Source organism: Monoraphidium neglectum, assembly GCF_000611645.1.
Source record: "Monoraphidium neglectum strain SAG 48.87 unplaced genomic scaffold scaffold00114, whole genome shotgun sequence".
Classification (NCBI taxonomy): Eukaryota; Viridiplantae; Chlorophyta; class Chlorophyceae; order Sphaeropleales; family Selenastraceae; genus Monoraphidium; species Monoraphidium neglectum.
This window is the reverse complement of record NW_014013514.1, coordinates 30,658-42,643: the sequence shown is the minus strand read 5'-3', so window position 1 is coordinate 42,643 and position 11,986 is coordinate 30,658. Positions and strand designations below refer to the sequence as shown.

The following is an 11,986-nucleotide window of genomic DNA, read 5'->3' as shown; positions in this document are numbered from 1 at the left end:
GGCATGAAGAGGGGCAAACAGGGATAGGGTCGGGAAAAGGGCGAGAAGGAATGAGAGTGGGGGTGGGCGGGTGCAGGGTGTCAGGTGTGGTGCAGCTGGGTTCAGATCAGCCTCGGCACAAAGGCTGAAACCAACCCCATGAACGGCTCACGTGTATCTACCCCGCCTGCTGGCCGTATCTGTTCTTGAAGGCCAGGTCGCCCCAACACCAGCACCCCTGTGCCGCCCCTCCCCCCCCCCCCCAGGCCCGCCGCTACGACCGCGCCCTGGCGCTGATCGTGCGCCACGGCTGGTGGGACCGCCTCCTCGCCCTCGTGCGCGCCCTCTCGCGCGACCGCGACGCCCCGCTGCTGGCGCAGTGCGCGGCCGCGCTGCGCAAGGCGGGGCAGTATGGGGCGGCCAAGGAGGCCCTCCTCAAGCTGGACGACCAGGCGGGACTCGCTGACCTGGCGGTGGCGGCGGGGCGCTGGGAGGACGCCGCACTGCTGGCGGTGGCGCGCCCGGAGCTGGCGCCGCGGGTGCACCTGCCGCACGCGGCGTGGCTTGCGGCGCGGGACAGGTGCGGGGCCGCACCGCCGCTCTAGAAAGGGCTGAAGCTCGCCTGGCCACCCGCATCTTGCTGCACCCAACCAGCCTGTCGATTACGCCCCTCAGTTCGGCGGCCTTTGCTCCCCATCCACTCTGGAATGGCACGGTTTCAAAGGACCGCCACCCTCAACCCCGCAGGTTTGATGATGCGCGCGCCGCGTACCGCAGCGGCGGCCGCCCCGACCTGGCGCAGCGGCTGCTGGAGGGGCTGGCGGAGGCGGCAGTGCGGCAGCGGCGATTCGGGGATGCGGCACACACCCACTACCGCCTGGCCATGGACGCACTGCAGGTGTGTCTGTATGTGTTTTTTTGTGTGCGCGCACGTGTGTGTGTCTGTGTGTGTGGTTATAGGTGGTGTAATTGATGGTGTGTGTTTGTGCAGGTGTTTGTATTTGGGGGTGTCAGTTGCGGCGCGGGTCTTCATCATCATGGATTAGCTGATCTTGGACTTGCGGCGGTTTGACTGCCGCGCTTTGGCCGTAAATTTCAGCCTTTGAGCGTGCCACCCTTCTTCAGGCTGGCACACAGGTGAGTTTGTGGTTTGCGCCCGTTGGCAGCCGCCCTCACGATCTCCAGCCCGCTACCCGCCCATCGCAGGACGTCACCCACCCGCCCCACGCGCTGTCCCCCGCCGACGCCGACGCCCTGTCGCGCTTCTCGAGGCACTACGACACGTCCGAGGTGTACGCGGCCTACGAGGTTGTGGCGGAGGCGGCGGCGCGGCCCTTCAGGACATCGGGAGACACCACCCTTTTCGGGGCTGCCAGGTGGGCGGCGCAAGAAGGCGTCATCTGGGTGCAGGCCATTTAGTGTGGCTCAAGCCATTTGCCGTGTGTTTTTGTGCTGGTGGGTTCACTGGCTTGCCTGCTGCTCAATTAAACCTGACATGATGCAAAGATGATTGCCGAAATCACCCGCGAGTGTGCCTGCTTGCCTCCGGCCGAACTTGTACCCCGCTTGTCGCCCCAGATTTTTGGCGGCGCGCTTGCTGCCTCGCGAGGCGCCCCCGCCCGGCGTGAGCCTGGCCACAGCCTTGCTGGCCCTGGCCAAGGGGGCTGTCGGGTTTGGCGCCTTCAAGCTGGCGCGGTTCGCCTACGGCAAGCTGCAGGTGTGTGCGCCTTGGAAGGGCTCGTTGTCACTCAGTGATGCATGTCTAAAGGCCAGGTGCTTCCACCAAGAGGCACTGCCTTTTTTTCAGTGCACCTACCTCCCTTGAGGGAGAGTGTGGCTGACCTGCTCGTCGGCACCCTTTGCAGCAGTCTCACCCCTGGACCCTGGAACAGGCCATGCCCTTTGTACTTGCCAGCGTGTCTTTCAAATCAATTTCATTGCTCAGCCCCTCTCACCTCAACAATTGGACATTGTTTGCTCACTACGCACGTGCTTGCGTGCAGGCGCTGGCACTGCCTCCTGATGCCCAGGCGGATGTGGACCTGCAGTCTGTGATCATCAGGGGCCGCCCCTTTGCCGATGCAGAGGAGCTGGCGCCGGCCTGCCACCGCTGCGGCGCAACCAACCCAATTGTTGGCCCACAGGCAAGAACAGGAATGGATCAAGTCAGTGGCTTCACATCGAATGTCTTGCAGTGACGCGCACTCCCTGTACGTCACCACAGCCAGGCAATTGCAGGACAGGAAAGCGCACACGCATCGGCCACGGGCTGCCTGCATTCACATGCACCAACACACGCGTGCGCACGCCAGGGTGACGCCTGTGTGGCTTGTGGCGCGTCCTTCCAGTACTCCCCCCTGACGTGGGATGTGCTGCCACTGGTGGAGTTTGAGCTGGAGGGCGGCATCAGCGATGACGAGGCACAGGTGAGCGTGCGTGCGTGGGGCGGGACGGCTCGCTTGCCTGGCTTTGTGGTTGGTTGAAGGACACATACGGTGTGAGTGCACACCTTGCTGGTGATGCTGTGAGGGTGGGTATGCGGGGGGGGGGAGGGGGTGTACGTGCACATGCAAGATTTGTTGCTGCTGGAATACGGCAAAACAGCCCTCACCAGTCAGAGTTGGGAACCACAGGCGAGCATCACCGCCACATCATGCGCTGTACCACCGCCTCAACTTGCCCAGGCGCTGGTGGGGGAGGGTGCTGGGGACGTGGCGGGCCCGGCTGGCAGCAGGTGTGCCTCAACCTGTGGGCCATGCCTGCGTGTGCCATGCCTCACTGATGGCGTAGCAGTGCATTGTGCGGAGCCATCAGCAGTCTAGCCATGGGCATGACCCGTGGTCCTTGGTGTGCTCCTTGCCTTGTTCGGGGGCAAATCGTCCCACAGCCAAGCGTCGCGGCCTCCCCCTCCTGCCTTCGTATCAGCAGCCCGGCCATGGACCAGGGCGGCGATGGCGGCGGGGCCGGGGGCGCTGCCAACGTGCTGACGCTGGACGAGCGCCCCGGTCCTGCGGGGCGCGGCGGCGGAGGCGGCGGTGCCGGTGGTGTTGGTGGTGGCGCGGGATCAGAGCTGGAGGAGACCTGGGCAGTGCAGGTGGGGGCAGTGGCCGTTAAAAGGACCAAAGACTAATTGTTCCCTGCGGCTTGTGAGTCAGGCAGTCAGCACAGCCGTGCTCAAGCCGCTGGGGCCGCGCTGTTGCATTTCGTCAAGGCCTCCGCGCACTCCTCACGCCCGCTGGTCCCCCACGCCTGCAGGCCATGGTGCCGCGCGCCCCCATCCGTCTCGACCGCGCCGCCCTGCGGCGCCTCCCTGCGGGCGAGGTCCTGGTGCGCCGCTGGCCGAGCCCCCACCTGCCAGCCCAGTGGTTCAGGCTGATGGACCCTGACGCCGCCGTGGTGGTGGGGCCCTGCGGCCACTTTTTCGAGGCGGACGAATTTGAGATGGTGGGCTGCGGCATCAGCCGCCTGCTGGACGAGCCGGTGTTGATGGTGGCAATGTTGTTGGCAGTGTTGTGCGACAGTGTTATTGGTCCAGCAATGCAACACATTTTCCGCAGCGGGCGGGAGAATGCTGCTCCAAGGGCGCAGCAGGCGGCATCAGCGAGGTCCTGCTCACAGTGGCTCGCCCCTTCACAGCCCCACCCTTCTCTTGGCGCTGGTCTGTGCTCATGTTCGGCCCTTGGCGCCAAGCTGTGTGCCTCAGCGCGCTCGCCGCCGCCCCACCATGCGGCGCCTTCAGTCATCACGATTGTCGTCCAACACACGCGCTCACACCCGGATCTCCTCCCTCCCATCTTGCCGACGTCCCAGTCCTCTCCCCCACCCCCCAACACACACACACACACACACACACACACGCGCGCGCAAATGTACCCTCCTCCCACTCCCATTGCTGCTGCAGGCGCTGCTGGAGAAGGGCCATGCGCCGTTTTCACGGGAGCGGCCGCCGGTTGAGGATGACACCGGCGGCCGCAGCGGCGGCGGCACGGCAGACAGTGTGCCATTTGGGAAGCAGGGGGAAAGGCGATGACCAAGCTAGGGGGAGGCATGTTGGTGGAAGAGCAGCTCAAATGTGAACGACATAAAAGCCGTCTAGCATGCTACGTAGCGCCACGCACTGCGCCAGGCTCCCGCCCCGGCGGGTATGCTGGCGTCTAGACCCCTGGAGGCGGTACCTGCCTGGGGATGTTTGCGCTGTGGCTTCTTTGTGTTGGGCGGCTACCAAGTGCCAGTTTCGCGTGTGACTAAGTGCGTTGCGTTCTCAACCTTACATACGCTAGGGCGCTAGCGCTGCCACACCGCCCTGTGCTGCCCTGTGTAATGGTGGCTGCTGGCGCACAGCTCCCCAGCCCACATGGCAGCGAGGCAACTACAGCAGGGCAGCAAACGTCGAGCCTGCAGGATGCATTTACGACGTCATCGCAAAAGTAGCTTGCTGCGCGCAAGCACAAGCAGCACAACTGTGTGTTGTGCTGTCGCGAGAGGCCTGCTGCAATTGAAGAGCGGGCAGGATTACAAAGCAGGCAGGGGCGTCACACATGCGCAGCAGCATACACGGCGTGTTGCGCACGCGGTTTCTGGTCTATTTTGCATTTGTTTGTGGGTGGGCAGACTGGTGGATGGTGAATTGTGCATGCTTGAAGTGCGTGAGAAGACACACAGGCACGTGCGGAGTTTTGAAAATCAGGCAATCCACAGATACCGGGGTGACAGCACACGCCATGGCCGCCGCAGCTTGACATGCATTCTCCAGCCGCCTAGCCCAAAGAACGACCCATTCTCATGCAGTCTCATCCTATGTGCCTGCATACCAAAGACCTGTGTTGATACTGCCGAGCCAACATGGTCACAGGGGAGAACCCCGCCGCGCCCCGACTGTCTACTCCTTGCGCTGCCGCTTGGCCGGCGGGCTGTTGACGGGGAACGTCTTGCGCGCCGATGTTGCTGCCGCCATCGCCGCCGCCGCCGCTGCGTCCGCCGCCGCTGCCTCCGCCGCGTCTGCGGCGCTCATGTCTGCCGCCAGCTGCGTTCGCCCCCGCTGCTGGGCGTCCAAGTCGTACTGCGCCGCCAAGCGCCGCAGCTGCTCCCAGTCCGCCGCGTCGACTGCGGCCAGGTCGATGCCGCGCTCGACCGCCCACACGCGCCTCAGGCCCGCCACAAACGCCAACGCTGCGGCTGCGCCCTGGCAGTTGAGCGGCGCGCTGCGCGTCCCGATGTTGGCGACGCCGCGGGGCAGCGCCGGCGCAGCACCGGATGCGCCCTGCTGCTGCGCCGGCTGCTGCTGCTGCGCTGTTGCTGCTGCCGCTGCTGCCGCCCTCTGCGTGTCATGCAGGTGCACCCTGAGGTCAGGGTTGACCAGGTCCACCGCGTAGGCCAGGCCCTTGTTCTCAATCACGGGCATCTGGGCGATTTTGCCATACGGCGGCACTACCGCCTGGAACGTGTGCAGCGCCTGCAGGTCAAACGTGCTGAGGCTGCCGCGCTTGTCTGCCGGGCACATGCCCAGCGCACACACATCCTCCATGCCCGGGCCAATGCCAGAGCCAAACACGCCAACCGCGCGGCTCTGCGCCAGAACCTGCGTGTGACGGGCATGCCAGCCAGGGAGCGCTTTGTCGGCACAGGGCACGTGCTTGAGCTGGAGGGCAGACGGGCCGCTTGGCACATTACCACTGCACCACCTCACAAGGCCAAGGCCAACCCCCCCGCGGACGCGTGTGGCTGCCCTTTGAGCGCCCCTCATGCAGCGCTGGGCTCCCAGCGACCCTGAAGAACCCAAAGCGCGCACGCGCACGCACACACACACACACACACACACACACACACACACACACACACACACACACACACACACACACACATTCGCCATCGCCCCATAACAACTCACGACTGCAGCTTCGAGTGCCACTTCATGCGCGCCAGGTCCATCCATCGACTCCAAGAGCTGCTGCTGTTTGGCCGCCCGGTGTTCGCGCCACTGCTGGTGGCACTGGCCAGGCGCCGGACGTTGGTTGGCATGCCGCAGGAAAAACAGGCCTGTGCAGCCAAGGCGCACGGGAGCAGCTGAAGGGGGTCGGATTTGTAAAGCTGACATGGTGGCGATATGGGCTGGACGCCTAGCTCTATCACCACTTGCCACTGCTGAAGAGGCACCACCACGCATCCACGCAGGGTCAAAGCAGCAGCGGGTTCTGCAGAACCATGGCAAAGCTCGTCAAACCTGCTCACCGTGGTGTGTGTCGAAGGCGTTGATGTGGACGGTGTACAGCATAGCTCCATTTGAGCTCAAAATCCCGGGCTGCCGCGCCTTGCGCTCCCCCACCTTGCCTACAGGCGCGAGCTCGCAATTTATGAGTGCAACGAGCTGCTGGCGCCGCGCAAACGGCGGCTTCCAATCGTTTGCAGGCGCCTGTGCCGGGGCGCCGCCGCTGCTGCCGCCGATGCCGCCGCTGTCGCTGCAGCCACTGCAGCCACCGCTGCCGCCGCAGCCGCTGCCGCCGCTGCCGCCGCTGGCGCCGCTGCTGCCGCCGCCGCCGCTGCCGCCGCCCAGCTGGGAGTTGAGCCAGTCTGCCGCCGCGACAGCCTCGCGCTCGCCCTGAACCATCTCGACCGCGTGAGCCATGGCCGCGATGCCGGCGCGCTCGGCCGCGTCCTCAATGCCGAGATCTCCAAGCGAGTTGTGCGGCGCACATGTGCGCACGTGCGCGAACCCATCCTCGCCAGGCTCCAAGCTGCGACCGCATCCCAGGCAGAGGCAGCTCTCGTGCCAACAAAGCCCCAGGCAGACGCCGCTGCCGGCCATCTGCTCCCTAGCGACAATTAGGGCATCGTACGCCTCCGCGGCGGCCCCGCCGCCCCCCCGCAGCATCTCAAACAGCCTCTCCACGCAGCAGCGCTGCACATAGGCTCCGCCGTGCAGCGAGGATGTCTCCGCAGACCCGCACGCCCGGGCGGCGATGCACAGCTGGAGCGCTAGCCGCTCAATGCGCTCCATCTCCTGCTGCGGGGTGGCGGTGCCCTCAAGCAGGCGCGCCCGCTCCACGGCGGCCGCCTGCAGCACTGCTTGCTCGCGCTGGGCGGCGGCAGCTGCCCTTGCTGCAAACTTCCGGCCTCCCAGGCCAAGTCCCATCGTCCCTTTCCGAGCGGCTGCGCCGCCCTTGAACGCCGCGTCGGCGGCCTGCCCCGCGGCCATGGCGCTGCAGAAGGCGCTGAAGAGCTCCTCAGCGCTGCCAGGGAGCTGCAGCAGCTCGCAGGTGCGCGCCCGCTCAGCGTCGGCGCTGGTCTGCTGCCGGTCAGCGAGCGCGGCGTCCAGCGCTTTGAGGCCCGCCTGAGACGCCATGCTTTGGACGTGTGTCCAGAAGCGCGCGTGCTCCCGCAGCTCCGCGCAGCCAGCATCGTCCGCGGGCACGACCGCCGAGTAGTGCGTCAGGGACTCCACGGCGTCGCGGAAGGCCGCCAGGTCAACGGGCGCGGCCCAGGGGCGGTTGTCCGCCGCAAAGCCCACCGCGCGCCGCACCAGGGCGGCGCCTGCCGTGGCGCGGGCGCGGTTGCTGCAAGTGAGGCCCTCATAGAGGGCCGCGTACAGCTCCACCGAGATCAGCAGGCCGTCCATCTCGCGGCCACGCAGGTGCAGCACGCCGTTGGCCAGGGCGTAGTCGGCCAGGGCAGACGCGGCGTTCTCGAGCCTCGACAGCTCCTGACACAGGCCGGTCGTAGGGGTGCACCCAGCGGCACCGCCAGAAGCGGCGCCGGGCACCGCCATGGCAGAGCCGCTGCGCGCCCTTTCGCTAGCGTTGCCGCCGTCGTCAATGCCGCTGAGGGGCGCTGCCGCCCTGTTGGCGCCGCAGTCGCATCCGTCGCCGTCGCCGTCGCTGCCGCTACCCCTGCTGCCGCTGTTGCTGGGCCCTTCCTTGCTGCCACCGTCGTAGCTGCCACGTCCGCTGCCCCCGCCACCGCCACTGCTATCCCTGCCACGAACATCAATATCGTCTGCCTGGCTGCCAGGGGCATCGTCACCACCTCTGTTGCTGTCGCTGCCGCCAGCATCGCCCGTGCCCCACCCACTGCCACTGGTGTCGTCCTCGCGCGCGTTGGTTTTGCGGATGGAAGTGACGATCTCCGAAGCCTTTGAGTGGAAAAGTCTACATGTTGCTGTCACGTACTGGTGTGTCTGATACATGGACGCCGCCGTGGTATTCAAGATCCCCCAGCAGTCCTTGATGAGCGCGGCGTCGCCGGCGCTGCGCAGCATCTGCACTACAGGCTGGGGCAGCGCGGCTGCGCGGCTGCTGTCCGCATAGTAGAGCGATTCTCTCAAGATCGTGCGAGTCTGCAGGTCAGCCAGCACTACGCGATTGTTGTCATGGGTTCTATGCTGCAGTTGCTGGTACTGCCGCGCAAGGCCTGCAGGCACGTGAGCCTGGGAGAGCTGCATGCTGCTGTATGTGCTGTGCCCAAGGTCAATTGACCGGGCCCTGGCCCCGCCAACGCCGATCGGAGTACTTTACAGGTCCGAGCGCTATCTTCTCATCGCCCTGTCAGTTGTACTGCGCGCAAAGGCGCGTTTTTTGGAGACCGCGAGCACACGGACGTGGTGCTCAACAGACCGGACAAAGGCAAACTATGTAACGTGGTCATGTCATGATCAAGTAGCGATGTGTCAACGCCGTTGTGACGAAAGGAACGCAATCATCATGTCAAGCAGCAGCCGCTGCGCCCGCGGCTGATCACGGCCAAGTGGTCAAACCCCAAAGGGAGAATCTGGGGGGGATGAATTCTTCAACTCTGATCAATCTGGATGTTTGTTGCATAAGGCCATGTTGCCCGGCGTATGCGCTGCCCTTTCACAGGCCTGTCCGCAGGTGGTGATCACGAGCTGCTGCCGCTGCGATCGCCGCTCTCTGACCAGTGTCAGGCAGCCTCCCTTTTACAAGGAATATGTTTTGAGAATGTCACCAAGCAGGGGTCGGTCTACTGGGCTCAACAAGGCAGTGGCGTTGCACGTCATCAATCGGACCTGTTGGTGGCTGTTGGGTTCCTGACAGATAGATGCGCGCCACCTCGCACAACACGACATGCGTCACACGAGCAAAGAGGCCCAGAAAACGTCAGTGTAGACATGTCAGCTTGCTGCAGGCACGTTGAGCACAGGTCATGAGCCCTGAGCTTCCACGGTGCAGGGGAGCTGGGGCAGATGTATGCGGCGTGGCTGGCTGGCTGGCTGGCCGGCTGGCTGGCTGGCTGGCTGGATGGATGGATGGCGGAATGCAGCACCCGCATCGTCCCCCAGGCACGTTGTGCTGTCCAGCGTGCTCCTTCATCAGCTGCGCAGATGCTATCACTGCCTGCCCCTCGTAACCCAGGCTCTTGTGAAGGACACTCGCGGATTGTGGCGACGCGGCTCCTGCATGCTGTGCACACATATGAGAGGCGGCCATCGTGTCGCGCAATCGTCAATCCCGCCCCCCACTTCCCCCTCGCACCACAACAGGACCTGGAAGGGCGTGTCCGCCTCGGCAGGCAGGAGTGAGCCGCCCTTCTAGCACAGTGCATAGACGCACCCAAGGACAGCACCCGGCTGAGCGTCGCTGCTGCACAGATCAGCGCCGGCCTGACCTCGAACATGGTATCAGTGTGCGTGCACATGCTGACCGTATACACCTCCATCCTGCGGCCAGACCAGCTGGTCATCTTCTTCGTGTCTCGTGGCCCCACATGCCATCTCTGTCTGGGGCAACATGCTTCGCCTGCTGCGGGAGCGGCGGCGGGCACCGGCAGGGCCGTTGTGGGGGCGGGGCCCGGGGCAAATGATGTTTTGGGAATGAGGGACCCGGCGCTGCCCTGGAGCCTCCTGCTGGAAGCCTGCCGGTTGAGAGTGGCTGCTGGCAGTGCTGCTGGCTGCAAAGGGAAGCGATTCTATCATTGAAGTGCGGGCTCCTGGCACGAAGTACCAGGGCTTGCTGATTGCAGCTACCACGAGCAACGTGCACTCAAAAGTGCACTTTCAACAGACGGGCTGGCTTTTCATGAGACGGGCTGGGTGTGGGCTTTGAGAACGTCTGAAATCATGCCTGTAAGCGCGCACCCCTGCAGCCTCAGGTCTGGGCGAACCTACACGGGATTCGGTGCGCCTCGTGTTGTGATGGCGCAGCGTCACTGCACAGCCCTGCGCCTCGAGGTCTCTGGAGGATGGCGCAAACCCTGCGTAGTTGCCCTTCGCTGGTACGCACGGTATGCATCCTGTGCATGCAGCAATTACAACCAAGTACGCACTAGCATGTGCGCGGGCATGAGCGCGGCTGCGCGCACGCATGACAGACCGCGGCACCTAATCGCTTCCATGCACACCGGTGCCTCTTGACTTTCCTCTACCCTTTTTTCCCTTGCATTGAGATGCATGCCCAAGTCCTGTATTCAGTCCCTGTTTTTTTCCCTTGCATTGAATTGCATGCCCAAGTCCTGTATTCAGTCCCTGGAAAGGAAGTTGTCGGTTTCGCACGTGCTTGGGGTCCACTGGATACACTTGTCACTGAAACCCACTTGAACAGCCATGTAAAGATCTGTTTGTGACAGAAGCAACAGCAGCAGAGCGGCAGAGCAGCAAAGCATCACCAGCACCAGCAGACGTGGCATCATTTGACCAGCCACAGCCTCATGAGCAGCGGAGACAATTGAATAACAGTCGTCTTGCTATCCTTCTACTGCACAGCATCTCTTCTTCTATGCATGTTGCACAACTCTGCTGCAATGCACCCGGCAAAGCAGTGATTACACGATGGATGACAAGCAACTCGCTCTCGAAAGCATAGCACAGCGCCAACTGGCAAACACTTGCAGCCAAAAGTTCAGAGGGCGGGGAATTGCTTTGGGGGGAGAGGGATGGCGCTGGCCTTGCGTTCAATATCGCAATCAAATGTCAGCGCAAGCATATACTCAGGGTGCTGACCCTGCGGATGGCGATCTCATTGCCGCCCCCCCAAGCAGTGGCCGAACTTCGCCACAAGCACCCCACACCACAACTGAAAGCGCGCCAGGCCCTCACACCTCACGGGGCGGACACCCAAAATTGCCGCGACGAGGGTAGACCCACCTTGCGCGCCAGCCCGCGCTCGACCTCCAGCAAAAGAGGCGGCGCCGCCGCAAGGCTGGTGCGTTTCTCAAGCCCTCTGCAAACCACACTCAAACAAAAACCCGGGCGAGCCCACGCCCGCATCACTGCCGCGGGGAGCCGTCGTCCTTGACAGTGCTGTTGACGTAGTTGAAGCCAACCACCGCCGCCAGGCCGCCCAGGACGACCCAGAACCCAGCCAGGGCGGCCACGCTCTGCGCACAGAGCGCGAATCAGGTGGGTGCAGCCGCAAGAATGTCAGCGAGCAATCACAGCGTGTTGCAGGGTGGCTAGACGACTGTTTTTTGGCATCCTGGTGGAAAGCCGCTCTTCAGGTCTGGGCGCTCCCTCAGCCCCACCCACGTTCTCCTGCCACGCCATTTCGCAAGCGCCGCTGCGCCACACCACATCCCCGCGCTGCGCCCACCAGCCGCCCTTACACCCCCCCCCCCAAACCACACGAGCAGCCTGGGCCCGCACCTCGTAGTAGAGCGCTGTGGCTGTGCCCGCGACGCCCACGATGCCAACTGCCAGGATGCCGACAGTCACGGTGGCGGGGTCCAGCTTAGCGGCCGGCCCCGTTGAGTAGACGCTGGCTGCCTCCACAGTGGGGTCCTGGCCCTCAAAGTACACTGTGGGCTGCACGCTGAACACATTGTTGTCCTCCAGGGAGGTGCCTGGGGGGGAGGGAGCGGCATGCGGCGGGGTGGGGCTGTTGGTGGGGGGGAGGGTGCGAGAGGGCCACACGGCAAAGCGGCTGCATCCTTGAAACGCCCCCCCGACCAGCGTTTGTCTCCACAACCAAGCCAAAAACCAAGGAGAAGCGGCGGCCTGACTGTGTGGCGTTGCCTTGCCAGGCGCCTGTCAAGGGGATCGCACACACTGCACACACCCCTCCCT

At 64.3% G+C, this 11,986-nt stretch overlaps 3 protein-coding genes across 3 annotated transcripts in view; 1 reads left to right on the top strand and 2 right to left on the bottom strand.

Annotated features, from left to right (window-relative positions):
* Positions 1-138: 138 nt before the first annotated feature.
* Positions 139-4,009, top strand: MNEG_1193 (hypothetical protein; the record flags this gene model as incomplete). Its single annotated transcript, XM_014050330.1, has 11 exons — positions 139-153; positions 246-559; positions 727-877; positions 1,186-1,355; positions 1,558-1,696; positions 2,010-2,111; positions 2,292-2,405; positions 2,664-2,713; positions 2,905-3,073; positions 3,235-3,423; positions 3,881-4,009. 11 exons carry the CDS (start codon positions 139-141, stop codon positions 4,007-4,009), a joined length of 1,542 nt encoding a protein of 513 aa, XP_013905784.1.
* Positions 4,010-4,858: 849 nt separating this feature from the next.
* Positions 4,859-8,413, bottom strand: MNEG_1192 (hypothetical protein; the record flags this gene model as incomplete). Its single annotated transcript, XM_014050329.1, has 3 exons — positions 4,859-5,557; positions 5,867-6,015; positions 6,208-8,413. 3 exons carry the CDS (start codon positions 8,411-8,413, stop codon positions 4,859-4,861), a joined length of 3,054 nt encoding a protein of 1,017 aa, XP_013905783.1.
* A 2,777-nt stretch (positions 8,414-11,190) lies between these two features.
* Positions 11,191-11,986, bottom strand: part of MNEG_1191 (hypothetical protein) — a gene marked incomplete at both ends in the record, with an annotated part of 2,568 nt that continues 1,772 nt past the window's right edge. The window contains 2 exons of the mRNA XM_014050328.1: positions 11,191-11,301; positions 11,567-11,763. Coding sequence (XP_013905782.1) covers positions 11,191-11,301; positions 11,567-11,763 — 308 coding nt within the window. The remainder of the gene's footprint in view (positions 11,302-11,566; positions 11,764-11,986) is intronic.